We start from the raw sequence: 27,740 nt of genomic DNA on the forward strand, positions 1-27,740 counted from the left end.
TTGGCTTTATTGTTTTTTTTTATTGGTTTTTAATTTTTAAAAAATGGATGGACCGTCTTAACGTTTCCTGAAAGCATTAAATAAAGATCGATTTACCCGATTTTTTATGACTTTTATGATGCTACGATAGATGGATATTAATAAAAAAATTTATCTCCAAGTGACGGATAAACATTTCTTTTCTAATCATATTGTAAGAAAATATGTTTTGAAAAGTAATTACAAAAATTCTGAGGAATTTAAATATCTTATCACATGCACTGTTAGAGAAACAGAAATTTGGATAGCGAAAACATGAATCGGATTTATTTTGGCGACTTCGTTTGGCGAAACTCAGGTATTGTAAACCTCGTCCGGAAACGGGGGAAAATTGGGAAGAACAACAACGAAATTATTATCGTGGCTGTGTGGTTTTTCTGACACTGAGGGCTGCGGTGATATTGTAAAAATGGACAAGTTATTTGGATCTTTGAAGAATTTCTTGAAAATAAACGCTGTTGTCATTGACAATAATGTATTCCGACTTCATTATAGGTTCACTGTCCTCGTTTTACTAGCGTTCAGCATCCTCGTGACGTCACGTCAGTATATTGGAGATCCTATCGACTGCATATCCAGAGATGATATTCCGAGTAAACTTTTAGATTCCTTTTGCTGGATCCATTCAACATTCAGCGTTGAAAGTGCCTGGCATAAAAAAGTTGGTGTAGAAGTTCCGTACCCTGGAGTAGATAAATATACACCGGAAGAAAAGCGAGTTTATCATGCATATTACCAGTGGGTATGTTTTGTGCTTTTCCTGCAAGCCATGTTGTTTTATATACCCAGATATCTATGGAAAATGTGGGAAGGTGGCCGAGTACGTGCTCTTATATTAGGTCTCAATTCCCCAATCATGAGCTATGAGAAGAAAGAAGAAAATAGAAAAATACTAGTCGAATATTTAACCGAAAACATGGGAAATCATACTCTGTATGCAGCTGAGTATTTCATTTGCGAAGTCCTTAATTTCGTCAATGTTGTGGGACAAATGTACCTAATGGACAAATTTCTTGGTGGAGAATTTTCGTCATACGGTCATAAAGTTCTTCAGTTTACAGAGTGGGATTATTCCGTCCGTTATGATCCTATGATTCACGTGTTTCCTCGACTGACCAAGTGTACTTTTCACAGATATGGTTCCTCCGGCGATGTACAGCGTCACGATGCCATGTGCATTTTACCCATCAACATTATAAATGAAAAAATCTATGTGTTCTTGTGGTTCTGGTTCGTGATTCTATCTGTTTTTTCAGCTCTAATTTTGGCTTTCCATGTTGTTATATTTGCATGGCCACAATCTCGCTTCCTGGTATTACGATCACGAGCTCGTCTAACAAGGCCTGATTATTTAGATATTGTTCTGCGAAAATGTTCACATAGTGACTGGTTTGTGCTAGATCTTCTCTGCAAAAATATTGATAGCTTGAACTACCGAGATCTCATTGCTGATTTAGCTCGTAAACTGGAACGAAAAGCGGTGGACATGGCGTAACTCGCTAACCCTAATATGTGGTAGCATTCATAATTTGTGAGAGTCGTACTATGATTTGATTGCATGTTACTTATCATTCTATTCTTTGATTTTATTGCATGTATTTATTATTCTATTCTTTATGATCTCTTTATAATAATGTATGCATTTTTAAAAATTTGACTACTATTCTTAATAATTGCTATGAAATTACATGGCCAAAACTGTGTGTATGTTGTGTAATTCAAGGTCCATGCTCAACGGACCGTGTCTTTGCTCAAAATAGAAAGTTGCAATGTAAGATTTTTATGCAACTTTTCTTAATCTGAGGTGAACCAAGTCTGTAGTATTATTTGTGCATGTTGCATTCCATTTTTTAAACAACCGTACAACCAATTAACTGCCAACTGTATTTTTTTACGACTGTTTTCTTCATAAGTCTGAAGAAATATTGACTTTTAGAAGTATTTTGATATTATATGTATGTATAGCAATAATTAATGTGCCTATGAGGTCAAATTTGACCATAAAATTTTTTATACGGAAATTTTGTTGCACATATGCGTGAAATCGTATTGTGCTTTATTAAGACCGTCATGCAAAGTATTATTGAGGCATTTATATACAAGATGGAGGATAAATCTTTCTAAGTTTTACTGTTGTGAAACTATTTTGTGTTCGTATTAAATCTTTTTCATATAACTAATTTATTTTCAATGAACTACATATTCAGTTTTAAATTTAATATAATATGGTAATCATAGCAACTGATGGTAGACTAAGATATTCTACCCTTAAATACCTTATTGTGTATTTTTAGAAGTGATGTATATTAATTACACTTCGTGTAAATGTGTAATGGTAAATTTCTTTTGACTACTGAGAAATAAATAATTTTTTTATGTATAGTAACAACTAATGTGCCTATAAAAGGTCAAATTAAAATTTTTATATGAGAATTATTTTATTTGAATTTAACAAAGTTTGTGCATTTTGACAATGCGATGCATAACTTTATCACTTGGCTGATAAGTAGCAGCCCCTTCCCCAGTGTTTGTAAAATTTTTTGAAATATATTGAAAAAATATTTGGTAAAATCCTACTTACTATACGGTGCAGCCTTGGCGTGATTTTGGAAATTATCGCCAGCACCAAAAATGATCCAAAGAACGTCTATATACTATACACTATATACTATGTGTGTACATACATAATATATACTATATATATTCTTTGAATGACCTGTTTACTACTCATCGTACATGTCCCGTTTTTACTGCTCATCATAAAGTAGCCAAATCTCGTGTGCAGGATACTAGGATTAAACCAAATATTTTTTTAAGGTTTTCTTAAATGAAATAGAGGTGAATTATAAATTAAATGATATAAGTAATTATTTTAAAAGCATAAGTTTGATTTGAATTCTTAGAAGGTTTTCTTTGCAGTTTTCAAAGTAAAAGATATGCAGACTTTTCTTAAGATGCACTGGAATAAGGTCTAATTCTGGTAAAATAAAAATTTTCTGGCAGCTTTTTTTCCCATATAAATGAAAATTACTGTGTTCGGAATAAATTAGCTTTGTTTATATTTTCATTCAGATTTGACTATGTAAACATGCTATGAAAAATGTGTTAGGTTTATTGAAATAATATTTTTAAATTATAGATTCCTAAAAATATGATTTGTTACCGATGAAAGAAGAAAAGCAAAATGTATAACTTTTAATAATGCTTTAACAGTACAAATGTGTTGTATTTCTACAGTGTGTACAGGAAGTCCATATCTGCCATGAATCCTTGTAATTTATTGTAAATCATGTAATTTTCCAAGGGCATCGTAGGTATCCCTTATGTTAGACGAAGTTTGTCATATTCCTTCTGGCATCAAACCACTGCATCTGCTTATTGGAAATACAGTAGGGTGCAAGATGAGTATGTCACAGACCTTGTTATCGTAAGAAGTAATTTAATTTTGGTTCCTTGACTTAAAACATCTGATAATTTAAGGGTACAAGGACTTATTTGGTCACAATATAGAATTAAGTGAAAAAAAGAAGTTCTTGGAACTTTTCTGCTATAATTTTTAATTTAAATGTTGATTTTTTGTGAGTCATATTTAGGATAGATTGTATTGTCTCTTAAGCAACTTGAAATACAGTGGAAGTTCGATGATGACAAAATTTGAAAGTAGTTTATCTTTCTTAAGAATATAAGCAAATATTTGCATATTGTCCGAAGATGTCTAAATCGCCCCAATCTAATCAAGACTGCCAAATATTTGTTAAGACAGCTAACAAAGTATATAATTTTAGTATCAAAATGAAATTTTATATGCCAAATAAATGAAAAAATCTGCAGAATTATATATCAAATTCTATGTGAAGAAACATTTGTTTCAGTTGGAAGTAGTAGTAAAGCTTTTCTAAATTATTAATTTTTTTTTCATTGTAGTGTAATTTATCATAGGTATTCAGTGAATCGGTCATAGCATTCGTACACTGTCTATAAAATTTTAATTTTCTGTTCCTAAGAGTGGTAATATATAACAAATGAATATTCAGGTGCTGCTAATGTTATCTGAAGCTATCAGCTAATATTTATTTCTTTGATTTATAAGATTACAAGGGTTAGAAACACAAATTAACACAAAAAAACAAAATGTGTAGTATTTTTTAGTTTTTAAAATTAAAATAGTTCTTTTTTTTAACTGTGATGTTTTTTTTTTCCCCCCTTGTAGCAGAAGTGGGTACTATGTAAATATTTGAAAATTAACCTGCGAACACACGCACCAATCTGACGAACACGAAAACACGCGCCGGTTATGTCATACCCGAATAAAAAAATTGTAAATAAAAATTTTCCGAAAAAAATAATCGGTTTTTTAAAAGAAATTAAAATATAAAAAAGTTAATACTTCATTTTAGACAAAACAGGAAACAATAAGGAGAAGAAAAATTTACTTACAATTTTTTTAACATTGTTTACAAAATGAGGTCATATGTTCCATACATATACTTTTGCTACAATTTTCACAAATGAATCTAGTCTATCTTTTTTCTTGGAGCATTCTGTACACCTCTTGTAAGTCGTTTTAGGTTTTTTGGAGGGCGGTCCATTGTTAACATGTTCATCGGTGGTCAGTGTTTGTCCAGAATCGGGAACCACAGATGCTCGTCGTCCTTCATTTTGAGCATTTTCTATTAGCTGCATCCCTAAGGCTTTGAGAAAAGTACTCATCCCGTTCACGAGTGAAATTTTCTCATATTGAATCTACATAAATATTTGTATTGTCAACTACATGTTTTAACATATCTTCATCAATAAGCAATAACAAGGACTCTAAAGGTGTTGAGACGTCTTTAGAATACTTTATATTTCCAGGGAGTTTAGTTATAATATTTTTGGCGCCAATTCTAACATTATTCCGGAATTTATTTTTGTTCCGTTTTACTCAATTTTTTCCAACAACTCATTGCTACATTCCAGAATTTCATTTTCTGTTTCTGTATCTGAATCACTACTCTATATGGATGAATCATGATTACTAATTATATTCTTTGTCATCAACAACTTCCTCTTCTTCACTAAATGAATCCTCATGAGAAGAAACTGTTTCAAGGAGATTTTTCAATCTTTTCATCTCTTCATCGTAAGGAATATACGGCGCCATGCTTACAGCTCAAGAAAAACTTATACTAAAAGCTTGAAAACGAGAAATGCGAAGTGACTCGCTGAGAAACGCCAGTACACGCGCGGGTATGACATGCCCGAACAATGCTGGTCCTAAAAAACCGTTGCACTTGCCACCTTAGGAATTTCCCCCATTTAAGTATGTGACCTTGAACTCAGCTACACCAAGTTTCGTCCTTTTATGAAAGAATGGGTGAGAAATATACAAAACGAAAAATGCACATGGGTATGACATACCCGCCACGTGTGCTCGCGGGTTAAATATTGTATGTTATTTATTTTATGATAATTACTCTTGCTTATTCTTTTTTTACCTTCCAGATAAAGTTTAGCTGGTATGTGCATTCATAATATTTTATTTATTGCTTTTAAATCTGCCAACCATAAATGACATTGTTTGGATATCAAAATTGGTAAATCATTAAAATTCTTATTTTTTAAATGCATGCCAGTACCTGAAAAAAAAAAAAAAAAAAAAAAACAGTAAACAGGTCATTTTTTTCCCCTAGAAAAAATGTAAGAAACTGCTTTGAAGAAGTATTTGTTTTCTTAAATGATGTTATAAATAGGGCTGCTCCTAGGCTATTGGCTGCCTGAGATCGCCACCCCCAAATTTTAAAAATAGAGTATGAAATAAAAATAAAATTTATTTCATACTCACTGAGTATTTATGTTTGACAAATTGTTTAAAAAGTACTTGCATAGGACAAGTACTTACAATGAATTTAAATTATCAAGTGTAGTATCCTGAGATTCTGGCCACTCCAGATTTTGTCCGCCTGTGTACTTTTACATGCTGCACCCCTGCTAGGAATGGCCCTGGTTATAAATTATGTAAGTATATTAAAATAATGAAATCCTAATGTGGGAAATTTAAAAAATGCAGGGGGTAGGGATATTTTTTTTTTTTTTTTTTTTGTGAAATTCAGACTAACTTAGAATAGTAATTTATCATCTTAAAAACCAGTAGGCTTCTTTGGATGAATGTGGATTTTTTTTTTTTTTGCTTAACTGCAAAGCTCTTCCAAAATCACTTATATTCAAGGCTTATGCCAACCGCTAGGGTCACACAGGGAGGGTCACACAGGGCGGCAAAATTTTTTTAATTTAGAAAGGATCCATGTGGCAATATATATATTTCTGCCTCTGCATTATTATTCTGAAAAATCACACATACATTAATTTTTTTCTAAATATATATATTTACAAACACATAGAATGTTCAGTAACTGGAAGGTAAATTTGCTTTTTAATGTTTTGTTTATTGCTGTATTATGCACTATCTATTTTTGCAGTTAATTCACACAAATGCATCAGTGCTTTGCTGATAAAAATCAGTATATTGTAGATCTGTCTGAATGTTTTTCATGGATGTATCAAGTTTGTGATGTAAATTGATCGAAAAACTGGTTATCATCTTAAAGAAGTTTCACTGTATTTATTAACCTAGATCAGATGCATATTCATATTTTTGTCATTCCAGTATTTATTTTGTAAGATAGCAGGTAAGGATCTCATTCCAAAGCACATCTTTTTTTTATGATGTTTACACAAAGTTAATGCAAGTCGTATTTTTATATTTCCTACTATATGAATAGAATTTTTATACTTACATTTTTTGCCAAAGATAATTAAAAATTTATACAAAATTAATGTGAGTAGGTGTGTTATATTTGTTGTATGAATATAACTTTTGTACTTATTTTTAGTTTTGCCAAAGATAATTGGAAAATTGAGTAGTCAGTTTACAAAGTTCCTCTTCAGTGATATCTTTCATTTTTTGTATGTAGCTGAATCAGTGATGCTGTTTTTAAATAATGAGGCAGCTCTTTGAATATATTAATCAAGAATAATAAACAAAGTCCGTGCATTTAAATTTTGCAGAGATATGAATAATTAATTATATATATTTTTATATTTGTGGTTGACTTTAACACAAAATATTAGATTATCTCTATGCTTTATATTTGTAGTTGTTTGATATACATTTGATTTTACTGGTCAGGATCAAAGGCATTTCGTAAAGGAAGGTAATTACGTCTGTTAAAGCTTAAAATATGTTCTCAAAATTATTGATTAATTTGTAAGACCATTCATTTTGTATTGCTTATTTTTGTCTCCAAGCATTAATTTGCTGGACCAAGATCTTTATTCAGTATTAATTTTTTGTATTTTGTATGTGTGAATGTCAACTTTTTATACATTTTTCATTGTCTGAATAAAGAGATTTTTGGAAAATGTTTTGTGCGTGTATAGTTTTCTAATAGTGAGTCATGATGCTCTACATAGTGTTAGCATTTAAAAAATTATAAAGTTTATTAAGCATATTTTTCTCATACTTGGTATTTGTGTATGATGATGAAGCCATGGTATATAATTTCATTTTTTACGTGTAATGTGGATTTTTAATTAATAGTTTAGAATTTTTTTATTTGAGGTACTGCTGAAAGGTAAATATAAATTTGTTGACAAAATGTGTACAATTGTTATGTAGAAATTCTGAAGAATAGGTAATGAATAAATAACTTAAAAGGTTGATGTAGAAAGAATTGTAGAAAATTAAAGTTTTACGTATCTAAGATAAATATTTAATTGTAGATGATGAATTTTATAGATTAAGTTAGAATTTGATGTATCATAAAAACCACAAAAATTGCTTTAATGGTAAGAATATCAATGGTTAATTTTGTCATGCAGAATGACTTAACTGGTTAGCAGAGTTTGTTATTTAACAATGCCAGTTATCTGTGTAGTTAAAAAAAAATTTTAGGTTTAGATTAAGAACCTTTAATGATTGTGAATTCGAAATGCTTCCTTATATTATCATTATTAATTACATTTGAGTTTTGCTTATTCGTTTTGATCTGAATAGTAATAATTATTGCAAAGTTGTTATTGTGTAATTTTTGTAGGAAAGATCATGTTCAGAATTTTTTTAGAAGTTTGTTATAATTGTGTTAATTATATTTCTGGGAGGGAGAAAAACGAATAGGACTTATATGGCATAAGCAGGACAGAATGAAAGATGACAAGTAACTCTTCCATTTGCCTATAAATATTGAATTTCCTTCATGCAGCATTATGATCTTTTTACACCTTGTGAAATTTCTCAAGCTCTGACACACAGTTTTGCTTCAGAATTGAACGTAGCTGCAGTCATCTTTTTTAAAAGAAAATTATTGATTAAAAATCTTCAGTTTTTTTGGTATCACTCTGCTCTGGACTAAACAACTCTGTTATCAAACAAAATCTCTTACATCATTCCCACACATGCAGTGATGGTGGAGACATCTTACCCTGGGCGGCAAAGTGATGTTACGAAATTTTAGAATGAAACATTCTTTATTCTTGGCACACAGATAGGGCGCAAGATCTTCAGTTGTTCCCGGGTGCTGTAAACCCAAGCTACGCCTCTGCAGAAATGCAGTTTGCAGGACAGCTGTAAAATATCCACAAGCAAACATTTATGGATGTATGTTTAAGTTTGTTATCCTTAGATTTTGAATGTGTTTTGCTTTCTTGCAGATGCTTTCAAATTTTAATTAAGAATAGCTATATATTGATACTGATTCATATTTTCTATAAAAGCTGTTTCCCATCCAAAAGGCAGCAAAACATGACCAAACGTTTATGCCTTCACCCTATGCTTAACAGTACTCAATTTTTTCAAATTGAATTCTTCTTTCGACTTTTGCCACACAATAATTTGTCCATTGGACCCAAATATATTAAAATTTTAATTTGTGTGCAAATGCAACATTGTTCCAATATGAAAAATTTTTGCAAACACCGGGCACATTTTCCTTGTTGACAAAGAATTAAATCTTGCTGATTGAGCATTGTATCTATATGCCATAATGATTCTATACTTGCTTTATCAGTACAATACTAAAACTGGGAGCAATATAGAAAAGATTAACATGGTCCTTGCACAAGGATGATCTAGTAGATGCCACTGATATTATGTGAAATAACCTTATAATTTAATATTTTTTAAAATTACTTAAAATACATTTCATCTTTTTGTATATTTTGTTTTTATATTTTCAGTTTAGTATGTGTTGCATAAATTGTAAACACTTACATTTCTAAACAGGATCTTGGTTTTTCAAAGCAACACTTAAAAAAAGATAAAAAATATCAAACATTTTAATCTATTTCATTACAAACCATTAATATAGTTACATTTTTATCAATTCTATGATCAAATGGACAAATAAAACATAGAATTAAAAAATTCAGCTTTTTCAAACTTAGAAGAAATCATTTCTTCTGATCGGTTCGAATTCTTATTTTATACCTTTAAGAATCTAGACTTGAAACACTACATAAAAAATTACCTATTTTAAATACTGTAAGAGGATTCAAAGTTTCCTTCAAAAGCGGAAGCCTGAAGTATGTGCCCAATTTGCATCTGAGAAAATCAGGTCCTGCTAACACAAAATTGCATATGAAAAAAATTTAGCAGATAAATGTAATGAATATATAAATGTACATAAATGCATCATTTACTACCATAAAGTAATCCAACATATTTTATATAAGTTTAAATTTTCCGAGATGTTTGCCAGACGTTCATATATGGCACCACTGATAGTGAATGAAAGGTAAGCATTATTATTATATATCATATTTTTCTACATAAAATTAACATTTTACGTATTGTGAATAATTTTGCAACATCATGCTAAAATTGTTGTCGGCTCGAGTATAAGTATTCGCTTACTCGTTGGCATATTCACATTAAAAAAAAAAAAGAAGTAATGTGCATTTGCAAATTAAAGTTTTAAAAATTTTTACCATTAGAAAGTAATAATGTGTACAAAGATACTTGAAAAGCTATTAATTGTGAATACATGAATAACAATGGATCTTAAAATTGATGTTAACACACTGAATTTTCACAACTGTACTTTGTGTCGAAGTCTTAGTAATGAGAAACAAAGCATTTATAAAAATCAGCAGCTATAAATATTTCTTCTGGGTTAAAATGAAAGGAATGTCTGTTTAATGATATGACCCAAGATATTGGTCAATTTGATGGGAAACTACCAAACTGCAATGATGTGATGGCCAGATATAGTTATGTTGAAAATGAAGAAAGGGTGCTGAAGCAAACATGGAACGATTTATTGTTTATTGTAAATATAAAAGTGCTTTAATTTTTCCAAGAGTACTGTTCTCAATGATCCTTCGATTTCCATATCAGAATGAGTCATAATTATCCAATGTGAATAGGTAATTTCAGCGATATAAAGCTTGGGTTCTCTGAAACTCTGATTCAGTAAAATTTCTGAGTTTTTGATACTTCATTTGCACAGACCTACGAAGATTTAGTTTTACTAGGAATCTAAGTAAAATGTCTTTTTACTATGTAGGAGGTGGATATAATTTTCACGCTTTGTGAAGCTTCATTTAAATAATGAATTGAATAACATTAAATCGGTATTTGCATAAAACCTGAAGTAATGACGGAAGAAAAAATCTCTCTTCAATAAAACTGGTAAAGTGGTTCAATATTACCTGTGGTATTATTATAACTTCTGTTAGATGCTAAAGTTGTTTTTCATGTTTATTGTACGATCCTTTGACTCTTCAAGTTAATGAAAACATCATCATCTCGGAAATCTGTATCACTCACTTGATCTGAAATGGGCTGTATTATCTACTAATCCTGTAAAACATAATCAGGACAAGGAAAGTTTACGTTCATTTATTTTTATTATTATTATTATTATTATTATTTAGTTCTACTCATGCATCACATTAGAAGATGTTTCATTCAGAATATGTGTTCAAATAATTAGTTGTCTCAACAATAGATACAAATTTGATCAGAACTTTCAAGCTCATGTTGGTCGTGATAGCTTTGCTTCAGAAGCTGATTGGTTGTTAATCAAAATCAATGAGATGAAATGCTGACCTGTTAAAATAAGGGAATCTAATTAGGGAAGAAGTACGCAACACAAGTACTGGGATCAAAAACTGCATGTACCAGGAACCTGTGACAAATCAGTCCACCATGAGTTTCATGCAAGAAGAGAGTTTTTTCTGTATTAGAAGAAAGATCTACGAAAAAGCATCATAAGTAGCCACGCGTGATATCGCAGTCAGCCCTTTATATATAACGCATGTTGTCACTGTGAAATTGTGTACAGAAGAGCATGATAATTACTTTCAGCCTCTATTGTATACTTTTGTAGTAACAACTTAATATTCTTGGTCTTTAATATCATCCCTTTGAAACAAAAGCAAAATAAAAATAGATTTGGATTTGATTTTGAGAATTTTTTAATCAAATTATATTTCTCCCAAAAGCAGATTTATGCAGTTACGTAGTTCGCAATCCTGAGAAACCGTTTTTAGAAAACTGGTAAATATCGTATCTTAAGATGACAGGTCTCTAAAAGTTTAGGTGTGAGGTGGTCCCTCACTGCATAAAACTGCCACTGGTTATTCCGAGAACTACAGCATTCGCTCTTTATACGCACACATATGTTTATTTAATATAGGAATGTTCTATACGCCAAATGCGAGTTCTGTTGGGTTGAGAATCAAAATCACATAGTTCATAATATATTACTATGTGAAATGTGATTCTGATCTTTCTGTAATTGTCTCTTATCCAAATTCATATCACAGATTTGTTAATATTCTGCCATATTCTTTACCATAAAGACTTTACTGTAGGTTCTCCCAGTGAAAATTGTTTTAAGTTGTGATTTTTAAAACACTGAATAATGGGGCATTCAGAATAAGGAGATATTTAGAATATAATCCTTGTTGATGGAACTGTTTTGAAAATCTGAAAATTATCGATTTGAGATTTATTTGCAAGATTGATTGTAATAAATTTAGTTATCTACACAATATAAAATATGTTTTAATTCACAAAATGTGATATTTCCATTAACAGATTTGAGTATTTTTCAAGAGCATGATAGGAGTTCAATGCTATCAAATCTCGCACATATGTACATAGGCATTTTATTTGCATGTTTTTATTGTCTGAAATGTATTGGTGGATTTTGTTTTTCACAGTTCACTTTGGTAAGAAGAATAGATTCATTATGAAGGAGAAGAATATTCATCATTTTCCTCAAATATGCAAATCTAATCATAGCTACCGATCGCTGCTTTAAAAAAATCTAATTCAAATGGCTTTTGAAAATAAAATGTGAAGTTGGCTCATATTGTTTTCTGGTATAATGATAGTTTTTTTGCCGTACTAATTTATTTATTTATTTATTTGTAAAAAAATTATTATAGAGAGGTAGAATATTTATCACATCATAAAAAAACTCCTAGTTATAACTTTTTCTGGCCTTTCTTGGAGGAACTCTAGAAACTTCGTCTGCACTAAGCACAAACAGTTTTGCTTTAGGTAATTTAATTCCAACAGCATTAAAACAATTGAAAACTATTTCTATTTTAGTGCTTTAACTGTAATTTTCTGCATACAGCCGAATTTGAGGTTCTGAAACAAAATTAACATTATTTGGATAATTTCAGAGTAATAGTTTTGCCTTTATTCGACTGAATTACAATAAATTTGTTGAAATCTATGGAAATGCGATAAATTTGCCAAATTACTGTAGGAGTTGCACTGGACTACTGTCTTTCTATTCGATAATGAGAATTTTCCAATGGCAACCTTGGTCTCCTAAATAGAGTAAAATATTATTAACCTTGATATACTATTATTTTAAAGTTTCTTGCTGAAGGCATCTTAAATTGAAAGTTTTGATAAGACCTTGATTTCACATAAATACTAATTGAGTTCTTTCTTTATAATCAAACCGAGCATTATTTGTTCTTTATTAAATTGTCCAACTTCATATTTTTCATCTGCGTCAGAGAATTTGATTAATCTTTTGAAAACGGAAATCTGTGTAAGAAGATAAAAATGAAATCACTGAAAAGTGTCTTCGATTATCTTTGTTTGCAGAACAAGATAAGGAAATAGGTGCAAAGTATGTATATAAACAAACACGTACTCAAAATTCTTTTCATACTTTTTTTAAAGATTCTGTGGGAAAATGTAAAAAACTTATTGTTTACAAGAATTTTATGTGCAGCGTAGATGCATTCAGATTAATTTCAGATTCCTCAGGAATTCCCGAATGCAACTTAGTAGAACAAAGTCTATGCTATCGAAATGAAAACGCACGTGGAACAAGTACAAACGAAAAAACGGAAACGTTCTGGAAGATCGATACAAACCTTGAGGTTTACTGTACGGACCTTGAGGGCAAAGCACACAAGAGCTATCTGCCTAAGGTGAGGGATACCCTCGCGGAGAATTTTCTAAGCGAACTAGTTCTTATTCAGTTACACATAGGAAAAGCCACAGAAAACACCCATATGCAGCCAGTCTGTTCGCCCGTGTTCGAATAACAGTGTTCAGCGGTTTTAACCACTCCTTCACTAATGGGGGGGGGGGGTCTTTGAGAGTTTCGATCATGAAGCGTCCAGAAACGTATCAATCATTTCTAAGGCTTAAAAGGAGCATATTGTCGCATAGCCTAGTGCCAATGCAGCCACAGCAGCTCTAAAGATTAAAAAGTGAGTGGAGTTCGCGAGGAGCGAAAGCAATGTCGAGATAGTGAACTTGCCAGGGGTATCCGATGTGCAGTTCCAACAAGTCTTCTAGACCTCTACTTTGATGAGGCGTTTTTTAAGAACGGCTTTAGTCATGTTTACGATGAATTTTGATTTAGAAAAACCCTAAAATTGCCGATGATAGCTTAGTCATCTGTTCTTCGCACCGAATTTGCCAATACTATCTTGACACAACTCAGTGTCTAAACACATGCTGCCATGACAGAACTCCAAGAAGATTTCACGGCTTCTCCAAAGTAATGGATTACGGTGCCAACCGAAGCCGCGTGACCTCTGTCTAACTGATTTCAGTTAGACGACCATTTAAGTACCTCGGTCAATTCCGTCGTGAAAACATATTCAGTATTATCGAGAAAGGGATTTCATACCCATCGACGATAAATGTGTTAACAAATGTGTTCATAATTTGATTCAGTTTATCTCTTTTAGATCTCAAATGTACACTCGTGTCCAAAATTAAGAGAATCTGGAAATTATACTTATTTCTACGAAAAGTATTGAAATAAAGATACTAATCATGCCGTCAAAGAATTATGCAATTATTCATAGTCAAGTCAAGCGCACAACGTGCGTGTCTGGGGAACTGTGATTGTGGAGAGGATATAAGAGCAAGAGGGATTTTTGGCGATTTGTGTGCTCGTACTCTTTCATGGCAATTGCCATGTTTCACGGAAAAGTTTGGTAAATTTTATAGGATATCAGGTAAAATGAGTAACCACGAATGTATGGATGATGGAATGAGATGGAAAACTGTGGACAGATTAGAGGCAACCTAGGTGGCTACAGAGTCCAATGTAACGCGCAGAGTCGTCTGCAATTTTTGGAAACAGTTTCAGGATACTGACGAGAAGATCTGGACAAAGTCGACGAGATCCACAGTGATAACGAGAAGACCTGGACAAAGTCGACCAAGATCCACAATGACGAATGAAGATCGTTATGTGGCACTTTCAGCGCGGCGACAAAGGACTGCTACAGCTTCACAGTCACTTGAATCCGAGTTTCATGGTCTACAGTCACCCGAAAGCTTCATGAGATAGTATTTTCCTATGTGTAACTGAGTATGCCAAAAGACTAGCATGGTGCAGACAACATGTGCCTTGGACCATATTTTAGCGAAACACCGTGCTTTTTACATTCATTCAACCTGTAAGCTAATTCGTTGTGTACATTCGTATTTGAAGAAAGCCTGGAATACAATATCATCCCTTCCAAGGATCATTAGGTACTGAAATATAATGGTTCGGGCAGGCATTATGTTGAACGGCGGCACACTCCACTCGTGCATGTGTTTGACAAAGGCTTCCCGACTGTTATCAGATATAGAAAGAAGATCTTAGAGCTCTATGGTTGACTTTTCAGAGACGTAGTTGGTCGTGGTTCCAATTAATAGACGACAACGCTCTTACTCATAAGGCTCAGCTGATCGACGATTATCTGAAAACGGAGGATATTCGGCCGCTTGATTGTCCAGTCAGATCTCCTGACCTCAAACCTATCGAGCATGCCGGGAACACTCATGGAAGGGCAATTTCATCTTACTCTCCTCCTCCGAGAACCATGCCGGAGTTAAAAATTGCCTTGCTGCAGGAGATTGATCGATTTGCCACAGAGAATTCTCAGTTGCCTCCTGCCCAGTATATTATCACGCTGCGCGATCTGTCTGGCTGTGAGATATTAGCCATATTAGACTCGTTTTCAGTTCGATATCACAACTTGGATTTTGGGCATCATTGCACAAAGAGTATATAATCATGCATATATAAAATGCCTTTCGAATGGTACATCTCTTTCATTGTTATAAATTTATATTCATACTAAATTTCAATTATTTCTGTCCGTTAGTGTTTTAGAAATCCGACATAATATCCAAATTCCCTTAATTTTGCACACGAAAATATATTGGGTTCCAATTCCCGGCTAACGGGCTGGCTGAATTAGCGTTTTCATATTTTTTCCCATGTATACGAGTCAGTTTTCCTTAGAAAGTTCTCCAAGAAAGCATCCCACCCCTTAGTCAGATAGCTCTCGAGTGCATAATCAAATAAACCAGTAAGCCCTGTAAAGACAATTAGGTGAATTGGAAAAGACCGGAGAGGTGAAAAATTAGCAACCGCCTTCGCCGGGAATCGAACCATGGACCTCTGGAATACCAGCCCAGCGTGCAGAACAACTACACCACGAAGGCACGCTAGAAAAGTGGGAGAAATACCTTGTAACCCAATATTTGAGGAAAAACTAATGGTTATATAAAAATACATTTGAGCAAAAATTAATGGGTGTGGTATGACACGATCTGCCCCTTTTTTTCATCATCGATTTTTCTCGTGGTAGAAAGTTATCCCGTAAGTGGCGAAAGTTCAAAACTTCTGGAGTTTTCTCAACCAGCTGCAAGCTGCAGTATCTTGACAACTTGTTTATCATTTTGAAATTTTTCTCAAATACTTAGTTTGGGTTTTACATTAGGAGTTTCGGTTTGCTGCTTCACAATTATTTTCATTGTACTAGTTGCTTGTATTGCTAACATGTATGGAAATGTCTCCTAAAATGTGGGTGGTTACCCATCTCTGAGTCAGGAGACAATTCGCTAGCTGATCGCTAGTATTTTTGAAGTATTCTCTCTCGTACGTATAGTTATGTATCATTAACTGTGGTAACGAATTTATTTACAGTTATCGATTAATTGCTAATAATTACATGTAATGAACTTTTTCTAAGACGACCACTCACGGTTCTAGATAATTTTGTTTTTGTATGGAGATGATCGTCTCATAGAAGTGATATTCAATACTTTTATTTATTTCCGTTCTTTGAAATACCAAATCATTTTTAGAGATGGTCATCTTAGAGAGGTGGTCGCCATTAGAAGTTTAACTTTATATTTAATGATTCTTATTTCATTATTAAATTAGAGTAAAAACTTAGATTGTGAATTACTTGGTCTGAGAGTGTTTTCCAAAAAATTTAACTTGATAAACAGACGAGGTGTCGTGCAATATAAATTTTATGTAGAAGAGTTGTCCACTGAGCATCACCTGATCACAGTCAAACGTATAATTCATCTTCCTCAGTCCCTGTAAAATTATGGTAATCGTCTCCTACTCGCTTTCAATAGTATAGTTAACAACCGTGCCACCGTATGCTGTTTATCGTAGTATTAGGACCACGTCTGGATAAGAAAAGCATTTTTTAAAATTTTGTATCCAAGTTTGTTTTTAATAACTGTGCTGCAATACTGAACTCCTTGAAGGAAAAACTTGAAAGCTATAAGAGAATGATTATGTTGAAAATTATAAAAGAAATTATCGAGAAGCACGAACAAGCTATGCGAGTGGCTGACATCTCAACACTTTAATATAACAAGTTTACATCGATGTTTCTGCAGGATATTAAAGAAGAAAGCAAGAAGAATCATGTAGCAAGAAGAATCACGAGAATATCAAAGCATCTGCTGAATATTCCAGATGATGTCAAAAAGTTGTTCCTCTTGTGGATAAGTGAGAATCAACTATAATCTCTTACTTTAAAATAGGCATTTCAAGGTTATTGCCTCTCCATTTATGATTGTAACTCGTATCGTCATTGCGGCACAGCATTTATTTTTTCCGTCTTATTTGAGACTGTAGTTCATGTGCTTTTCAAGAAGCGAAACACGCTAAACGGAAATGAAGCGGAGAAAAGAAATTAATCGAGTGGATCTTTTTCTTTCAACTGTTGTTTCCATGGTTACAAGTCAAATAAGGTGGCTGAAAATAACTTTGAAGTTCCTATTTTAAAGCAGCAGACTATAACAAATGATACTGTGGCCTAGAACTCCATCTGCGAAAAAGAAAGACCTTACACATCAACTTCGTATGTAAACTGTCAGATAAGCCGAACGAAAAAGGCTTCAACGCGAGCAGGCGGTGATTTGATTAAGAGAAGTATCATTCATAGAACTATGAGTAGAGGAAGTTGTGAGTTCAGGCATTGAAGGCAGCTGAGGCGTTCGTTGCGAAACTCCCCCAAGAGGCTCATTGCTTCCAGTTGCTACCTGCAGCAGCAGATTTTCAACGGTGAATGAGGCGGAGCTTTTTTGAAAAAGCTGCCAAAGAGGACGTACGTTACAGCAGAAGAGAATGAAATGCTCAGTTACAAGCGCATGAAAGAAAGCCGCATCCTCTTGTTGTTTGATAGTGCAGGAGGAGTTTCAAGTCAAGCCGCTGTTTGTGAATCATTTCGGAGATCCACAATTCTTTAGGAAATTCAAAATGCAGAAGAACTAGTTAAATTTTATTATAAAATTCTATAGAAAGGCTTGCGTCCTTCATACGTTATTCGTTGAGTGGACCAAGGAGGTCTGTCCTTCAGAAGTATTTTTTTTTTAAATCTGTCATTAAAAATCTCCTAGATATATGTATAATGCTCCTGCTCATCTACCAGACATTTTAAATAATCTACTAGAAGAATATGGATTCATGAAGTTCTTTTCTTCCAATAATGCTCTATTCTGTGTATCAGCAAATGACCTCAAATTTGCAATGCTTCCCAATAAAGCAGTATTTCAGTGATGTTCCAAGAACAAACCTTACTTTCTGAGGGATTTAGAAAATTCTTTGCCTCAAGTTCATTAATAAAGCCTGAGATGGTTCACCAACGGAACCATCAATTCTGCTTGGGGAAAACTTTAATCTGATTTTGTACCTAAACAAGATTTTGAAGGATTTGTTTATGAGCAGGTGTTGCCAATTGTCGATAAAATTCCCCGCCTTGATACCTCCTCAACGTGGGAAGGGCGCCAACGCATGAACTTCTTTCAGCTTATGCGGCTATTATAGTAGGCCCTGACTCTCCAACGCTGGTCACTATCTGCGTTGTTTAGTTTCAAGTGGCTGATAATAAGGAAAATTAACTGCCTTTACACGACCAGAGCCATTGCGTTTTCCGGTGGTTGGCTGGAACATACGGCTACTATCAAATTTGTCTAATGTAATCGCTATATAAAAATTAGGCATTCTCTGATAAGAGGTAGGTATAACCCCCCCGTATGTAAGAGGTACATACCCTAATCCCGTATGGGTGACCACTAGACGGTATTGACCGGGAGCCAAGCTACTAGCTTACTATCGATGGAATATTGTCCTTGAAAGAGTGACTGGAAGTAAATAAGGAAGACGTTCAAGAGCTGCAGAAAAAACAGGGCCAAGGCATGACCAACGACCAACTGATGGTCTTTCATCCCAAACTACAACAAGAAATTAAGGAGAAAGTTTCATCTGAGAAAGATCAGGAAGATGGTTAACAACAAATGTAAGTTTTTAGAGAAACAGTACCAGAAAAAGACTGTAGCAATGCGAGCAGATCTTTTTATCGACAGTGTAATGCCATTTTATGCGAAATATTGAAAAGAAGGAAGAAGCAATTGTCATTGGATAACTTCTTTGTTGCATTGTTAACCCCTTCCGGTAAAATGACGAGTTTAGCTCGTCATTGGTTTTTCATGCCATATCGCACAATGACGAGCTACACTCCTCATGCATACTGTTGAATATGATAATTAATTTAGTTTAAAATTTCTAGTGTACTGAATTTGGCAACACCTTTTTTACTTGTGAAAATATCACAGATCCTATCACATATTGTTTACATATTGTCACATATTGTTTACCGTTAGAATTTCTTGGTACAAGTCACGGCCGAATTGTTGTTAGTCTGTAAGATTTCGTTCCTGTAAAAATTTAGTGTGAGCATCGGTCAATATATATTTCTGTAAAGGAAAAATGGTACTTTTCCGTTTGGCCGGCGCAAATGCCGGCGCAAGCGATAAAGTCGCCGATTGTTGAGTTTCATGAAGTGTGTAAGATTTATTTATGGTTGTTGTGAAGAATTAAATTCCGTTAAATGGTGTGAAAAGTTCTTTCAATATTGTTCCAAAATTCAATATTTAAATATTTTTTATTTATGCATTCAAAATAAAAAACATCTTAGAACTAACATTTGCTAACATTTTTTATGTGTATACTGTGTGTTGTCACCAATAAAGCAATAAAGTCTGCTTGGCGAGATTTGCGCCGGCGAAACGGAAATGGTGAGGTTTGCGCCGCGAAACGGAAAAGTACCGGAAAAATGTGTTGTATAGTAAATACCATAATGGATAAGAGTTTTGTAGACTATGAAGGTCAAGGTGATTGGAGCCATTAATGGAGAATCAGAAGAAATAAGTGTACACTTACCTGATACTGATAATGAAGATAATAATAGTGAAATATTACCAAGAAAGCGAAAACGTGTTAGGCGACTAATAAGTGATGATGATAGTGAACCTTCTGGAATCGCAGACACATCATCGGAAGAATGGTGTTGGAAGGAAATAGATAATGTGCCTGAAATAAAAAAAAAAAATTACAGTAATATCTGGTGTAAACCCTCTGATTATGCAAAAACTAGGTGCTAATCCAAAGCCGTTAGAGGTTTTTGAAGAAGTATTGAATGTGAACTTTTGGGAAATACTATCAATAGAAACTAACAGGTATGCGGAACAAGTAATAAAGAAAGAACATTGTCCAAGCAAGAAAATAGATGTAGAATGGTTTCCTGTAACTGTCGGCGAAATGAAAGCATATTTCGCGCTATGCATTATTATGTCGCAAATAAAAAAATCAGATTTAAAAATGTACTGGTCGAAAAGGCCAATAGTACATACGCCAATATTTTCACAGACTATGTCTCTCAGAAGGATCTTAGCTATATCACGCTTCCTGCATTTTGCAGATAACGAAAAAGCGGACGACAACGATAAATTTAAAAAAAAAAAAAAAAAAAATCTGAAATGTTTCAGATTTTAAATTACGTCCAAAGGGGCGTTTTTTAACATTTTGTGTGTTACCTTTCTTTATTAAATATCATGTTCCTCGCACTTAAACCATAAGATCCAGTGCAACAGCAATATCGCAAAATAGTTTTAAAACGAGCATATCTTTAGAATTTCCGATACAGAGACTCACGCGCTGGAGATAAAAATGTTTTTTCTGCACAACGTTGCCATTGCTCGCTTTGAAATCCTTGAGTTTGTTAATCAAAAATTCGTCAAAGTTTTAAAAAATAGGAAATCGATCATAAAACAAATTTCAAATTTGGTCTTCCACATGCTCATATTCGTTGGAGGATTACGTTATTCAAAATTCGATGACTCTATGTACCGTTGTTTTATCACAATACGAGAAATATACATACATTTATGCAGATTTTTCATTATTTAATTTCTTCAAATATAATGCAGGACTCTAACATTCTGTGGCAACAGTTTGAAAAGTGAACCGACATTTATGAGTCCGACGCAAAATGTCAAAACGAAACTAATAGTCCTTCGGTATTCAAATCCCTTTGGACTAAAAAGATTCGAAATATAGTAAATTATTTAAATGATAAATTTACTAATCTTTACACTGCCCAAAATAGTATATCTATTGACGAGTCTTTGATGAAATATAAAGGTCGATTGAGTTTTGTGCAGTTTATTGCATCCAAGCGAGCAAGATTTGGAATAAAATATTATAAACTGTGTGAGTCGGAGTCAAGATATTGTAGCCAGTTCAAAATATATATCGGTGAAGACAAGATTGGTGTGACCGCATCAGAAAGTGTGGTGATGAAACTATCAAAGCATGTATTAGGAAAAGGATACACTACATATTTGGATAATTGGTATTCATCTCCAAATTTGTTCCTAAATTTGTTGAAAAACAATACGAGCGCCGTCGGAACCGTACGAAAAAACAGGAAAAACATGCCAAAGGAGCTTTCAAAATCAAAACTGAGAAGAGGAGAAGTTCGAAGTCTCTCCAGTCGAGGTTTACTAGCTTTGAGATGGTGTGACAATATATACTCAGCAGCAAACATTGTAATGCTGACATCGTGGATACGAGAAAAAAGAGAGAGGAAAGATGGAAAAGAGGAGAATGTTTTAAAACCAAGTTGTGTGATTGAATACAATAACGGAATGGGAGGCGTCGACAAAAATGATCAACAGTTGCCGTGTTTTCCGGTTATGCGAAAATATATAAAAGAATATAAGAAAATATTTTTTTACATGTTTGACATTGCACTCTGCAATTCATATGTTTTATATAACAAAATCAATAATACCAACAAAATCGGAATTGGGAGCTTTCGACTGGACATAGCAGAACAAATCCTACAAAAAGTTACACTACCGGATTATAAAACCCGAGGACGTCCTTCATGTAGTGACACCCCGGCTAGGTTGCAGGCTAAAAGATGGGGACATTTTGCAGAATACATTCCTTCAACTCAGAATAAAAGAAAACCTACTAAGAGGTGCCGTGTGTGTTACAAGAATAAAATTAGAAGTGAGACTCCCTGGCAGTGTAAGCAATGCAGGATTCCTTTGCACTTACCAGAGTGTTTTGAAAAGTACCACAGGCTTGAAGATTATTAACCATATACCTTATTAAAGTTTTGCTCTGATTTTTCTTAATTTTACCGTTTTAATGTCATTTAACAATATGTAAAAATGAATATTAATTAAGACTATGTAAGAATTATAAAATGAAACAAGTTTTTTTAAATAAAAATTAAATGGTTATTTCAGGCACACTTTTTCATTATTAAATCGTACCGGAAGGGGTTAAAGCTATACAGAAAAAAAAAAAAAAAAAAAAGGGGGATTCCAGTAAGCCGGGTGAAACAGTAATCATGGTTCTTTTCAAAGTACAGGTTACGGTACAGGTACAGATACAGGTATTTTAAGCATTTTTACTTTGTATTAATAATTTTTATATGAATATTTTTTATTGTAGAACGAATTATCTGAGTTTTTATTACTTTTTTTTAGGTAAAATTATTTTAATATACAAGTTTTTGCAACATGAGCACCTTTTTCTGGAACAAACATTCTCGCAACCAAGGCATCGCTTAGTATTTTCATTCAGAAAGATATTTACTTTGTTTTCATCTCTTTTAGTAATTACAGTGAGTCCCAAAATTGAGGGTATACTCCATTCTACAAAAGAATTCATGTTTAGAATGAAAACAAAAACTGTCAGTCAGATAAAGACAGTCACCAAAACCTTTAGACGAGGATGTAGAAAGATACCTAATCTTAATATTTATTCATAAATAGACATAAAAAAATGCATGAAATACAGAAACAAAATGTACAACCGAAATCGTCAAAAATCTGAGCTCACAAAATTGAGGGTACATGTAATTGTTTTATTACATAAATTATAAAAAAAACAACACATTACTATTTTGTAGCATACCCAGTGGCTTTGATGACAGCTTCCAGCCGCCGGGACATCGAATCAACAAGATTTTCGTAATTTCGGTTGAAATGTTTTCCCACTTCACTTTTAGTACATGCTTCAAATGTTCTTTACTTGTGATCTGATGTTTTCGGACCTCTTTTTCAAGGTGGGACCACAAATTTTCGATCACGTTCAAATCAAGAGGTTGAGGGGGTGTGTTCAGCTGATTTCGGCAGTGATACAGCAGCCATTCTTTGACAGTATTTGCTGTATGCTTTGGATAATTATCCTGTTGAAATGTGAATTTTGATCCTAGTCCCAATTGAGTAGCACTGTCCTTCAAATTATTTTTCAATATAATAAGATAACCCATTTTATCTATTATTCCATCAATAAACACTAGCTTTCCAACTCCCGATGATGCCGTACAGCCCCAAACTATTACTAACCCACCTCCATGCTTGAAGTTGGAATTGTGTTTCTTGGATCTAAAGCTGAATTTTTCTTGCACCACACCATACGATGACCGTCACTGCCAAAAACATTAAATTTACTCTCATCGCTGAAAAAAAACTTCATTCCAGAACTCTTTAGGCTTTAGAATGTGCTCTTTAGCAAATATTTATCTCTTAGCTCTATTTATTTTACTAATGAAGGGCTTTTTGGGAGCTTTTCTGCCATTATAACCAGCCCTTCTGAGGATTCTGCGCCCTGTTTCTGCAGAAACAGATTTACCCACAGTTTCCGAAGTACTTGCAGCAATTTTTGGAGCACTTATTGTAGGATCAATCCTTACCTTGTGTACAATTCTCCTCTCTGCTGCTGAACTGAGAATTTTCTTCCTGCCTCTCTCTGCTTGGTTTTCCAGCGTACCATCCTTTCTAAATTTTTGAATGATTCTTCTAATACAATTTACACTTCTTCCAAGTATTTCTCCTATTTTTCTCAAAGATTTTCCTTGATTAGACAAATTAACGGCCAGTTTTCTTTCCTCAATCGTCGTTTCTTTCCTATTCTCCATATTTGTCACACAGAAAGGTAGTAAGCTCCAATTTGTAATATTTGGATACTAAAAGGTTATGACTGACTGACTGGCAGGTTATTGCCGGCAATGCAGTCCTGTGAACTGCGTGTCCGGCTCTATGAAACTAGCCCCAATGGCGACATCACGATAAGTCTATCGTCACGTACATACAGTAAATAGGAGGTGGCAAAAAGGGACCGGCATCATTCGGTCAGGAGAGCTAAGCATTATGGACAGAGGTGGAGATGTTGTCATATAATACAAACAAACTATTTTCATATATACACAAAATTATCAAGTGGGGAAGTTCGAGTTACAGACGTGGGCCGCGAATGGACGTAGGTCTTTATCCTCCATTAATATGACATAGTTGAAAGTCAGAAAAATATTCATGTGATCACACTTAAGTGCCTTATCATAAAAGTGCCTATTAAGTTTGCGTATGTGCTCCTCAAGTGTATCCAGACGCAAGTCATGGTGAAGAGTTAAGTTACTGACATACATATGCGCGTTAGTAATAGTACGAAGCACTCTATTCTGTATTAGTTGCAGCCTTTTAATATCATTTTTACTTATCGTCGACCAAGCAGGCGATGCATATGGGATGACTGGCCTAATAGTAGTGAGGTAAATTAAAAGCTTTCTTCTCAGGTCAAGACTTGAAAACTTCCCTAGAAGGGGCTTTAAGCTATTAATAACATGGAACGCCTTTTTGCGAACATGTGTGATGTGGTCCTTCCAGGTAAGCTGTTCATTAAAGACTATACCAATATAGGTGGCATTTCGAACTTTTGGGACAACTTCATTAAATAATGTAATATTCTCCTGCACAGGCGTCCTGTTGTGTTTTCGTCGCACTATGAGCAAGTTAGATTTTTGGGCGTTTATGGATATTCTCCATTTTGCGCACCAGTTCTCAATACTAGGCATGATGTTCTGCAGCTTACGAATAGCAAAATTTGCATTTGCAGACTTAACGGCCAAGGCCGTGTCGTCCGCGTAACATCCCAGGAAGAAATTACTATCTAGCTGCGACCTAGGAAAATCTGCTACATACAAAAGATACAAAATGGGACCTAAAATGGATCCTTGAGGGACCCCTGCATTTATTGGCCTGACGCTAGAGTGATCTTTTCCAATGGCCACCGTAAAAGTTCTATCTTGGATGAAAGACGCAATTAGCTGAATTAGCTTGTAAGGACCTTAAGTTTTACTAACGTTTATTTTATTTTAAATCTTTACTATCACTTCTTATTTTCTACTTCCGGCCAGAATTATAAGCGTTAACGTATTTATGCAAAGTTTGTCTGGCGAGCGCCAAGTATTTAAGTTGTGGCTTTTTGCCAGGCGAGAGAGAGGAAGCAGTTAGTCGAAGCAGGCCGCTTACCTTAGAAATTTTACTCAGTTGCTGGTTGCCTTCCAGGCCAGAGGTTTAATCCTCTTGATAACTTTAAAGTATTGTAGTGTTCACAGTTCTCTGTACTACATACGGCTTCCTGTTAATATAAGGCCAATCTTCCACGTTTATTATTTCAAAGTTAAGAGTTTAGTTTTATTTTTATATTTTTACGTTTAGACCACAAGTAGTGGGTCTTTGTATTCCGAAGTACGGAAGTTATTGTAAATAGAGAAAAATAAAGGGTTTTGTATACCCTTCTTGTGCATCCTGTCTACTTCCCACAGTTATTGAACATAGCTTTAGTAAGCTCTCTGTTCCGAGTCAGGTCCTTGCATGTTCCCAAAGACAGTAAGACGGAACATTGAACCTGATAGTGGCGCCCAACGAAGAAGAATAACCATGGCCGAGTTTCAAGAAGAACCTGTGCTGCCTGCAGAAGCGGCTCAGAATCCAGAAATGCCAGCTGCCGCCCTGGAAGGATTTGGTTACGTCGTCCAGACCATGTGCGCTTCGATGAAACCAGAAGCAACATTTAATGGAAACTCACCGGTAACCAGTTTTTTGGAAAAATTGGATGACCACTTCATGCTCTACCCCGTGCACGAATTTCAAAAAGTTACCTTAGCTACCAGCGCTTTGAGGGGCCAAGCGCTTAATTGGTTCAAATGTATAGGCAGAAGTCTCTTGGGTCAAGCAGGAAGTCCCACCTATACTTACGAAAATTTCAAGACTGCCCTACTAAAAGCTTTCCCTGTTGTAAGGGATCGTGCGAAATTAGAAACGGAACTTTTCAGCATATATCAGCAAAGAATCGAAAACCTCTCAAGCTTTATCTTAAGAAAAATTCACGTCTTCAAACTCTTGTATGGAAACTCTTGTCCGGATCCTGAGATAATTCAAGTGATTTTGCCGAGGTTACTGCCCCAAGTGCAAGACTTTATTGAATTAAGAAATCCGACTACACTGGAAAAGTTATTTGAGCTAGCAATCCAGTTTGAAAGTAGAAGAACGGCGGACATTGAAAGAAGACGCCAATATCAACAGCGAAACCAATTTGGTGCGCCAAGACTACAGCAAACTCAAGCACACGGCTACGGAAGCAAAGCGAATCAGTGGGCAAGGAAACCCGAGCATTCAAAAACAGCCGGCGAACGTCGACAGTTCAATAGCAATCCAGAAAAAAAGTCTCAAGGCCAGTGGAAAAAGAAGGAAAGCACGGAAATGAAAAATAATTTAAACTAAAACGGATTTCTGCTGACGGGAGGGTGTGGAAATCCGAAGGCCACGAAAACCCCTCTTCCTACAAGTTAAATACAGTAATGGTGAAAAATTTGACTCTTCCGAAGATTGAAGTGTTGGTGAATAATATCCCAGCCACCGCACTCCTGGATACAGGCGCGCAGTGTTCCTGTGTGGCAGAAGATTTTTTTAGGAAGTATTTTCGTAAATATCGTGTATATAATTCGGATAATACGACAGTGTTAGCGGCGCAAGGAGAAAAATGTAAGTGTATAGGTAAATTACCGCTGTATGTCCGTATCAAGGACGAACAAGTAAAGGTGATGTTTTTCATAGTAAAGAATCTGCAAGCACATATTATTTTAGGAATAGATTTTTTTTCACAGGCACAAGCCACGTTACTTACAAGCGATTTACTCAGGTTACTAACCATAGTATTCACACCGGAGATTCAATGCCAGTTCGCCACAAAGCATACCGGTATGATAAGAATAAGGAAAAAATTATAGAATGGCATATCACCGATATGCTACGTAAAAAGATCATAACGCCCATCTCAAGTAGTTATGCTAGCCCGGTGGTTTTATGTATGAAAAATAAGGACTATCCTTTGACACATCCAAAAAGGTGGAGATTCGCAATTGACTACCGTAAATTAAACTCCATAACTAAATATCCGGTATATCCGTTACCTATTATTGAAGAAATTCTAAGGAACAACTACCAAATATATGACATCCACCAAATATATGACGACTTTAGACTTAACGACTGGTTATTTTCAAATAGGGGTTAGGCCTGAGGACGTGCCTAAGACTGCGTTTATAACCATGTCTGGCACTTATGCATTTTTGCGTATGCCGTTTGGCCTTTCAGGGGCACCGGCAACATTTCAGCGATGTATGGACATTGTGTTAAGGCCTGTTCTTGGAAAGTCCACATTTATCTATTTAGACGATATCATTATTACTAGTGATAATCTCGACCAACATGTACAGGATTTAAG

General features: G+C 34.4%; 1 protein-coding gene and 1 pseudogene across 1 annotated transcript; both read left to right on the forward strand.

The window, feature by feature from the left end:
* Positions 1-361: 361 nt before the first annotated feature.
* LOC118202937 (innexin inx2-like) lies at positions 362-7,440 on the forward strand. Its single transcript, XM_085813962.1, has one exon. The coding sequence runs from the start codon at positions 449-451 to the stop codon at positions 1,532-1,534; it is 1,086 nt and encodes a 361-aa protein (XP_085670088.1). The 5' UTR covers positions 362-448; the 3' UTR covers positions 1,535-7,440.
* Positions 7,441-9,067: 1,627 nt separating this feature from the next.
* Positions 9,068-9,166, forward strand: LOC146998299 (U6 spliceosomal RNA; annotated as a pseudogene).
* Positions 9,167-27,740: the final 18,574 nt, after the last annotated feature.

Source organism: Stegodyphus dumicola, chromosome 3 (assembly GCF_044657685.1).
Source record: "Stegodyphus dumicola isolate Sdum_Otavi_A_Nest chromosome 3, ASM4465768v1".
Lineage (NCBI taxonomy): Eukaryota > Metazoa > Arthropoda > Arachnida > Araneae > Eresidae > Stegodyphus > Stegodyphus dumicola.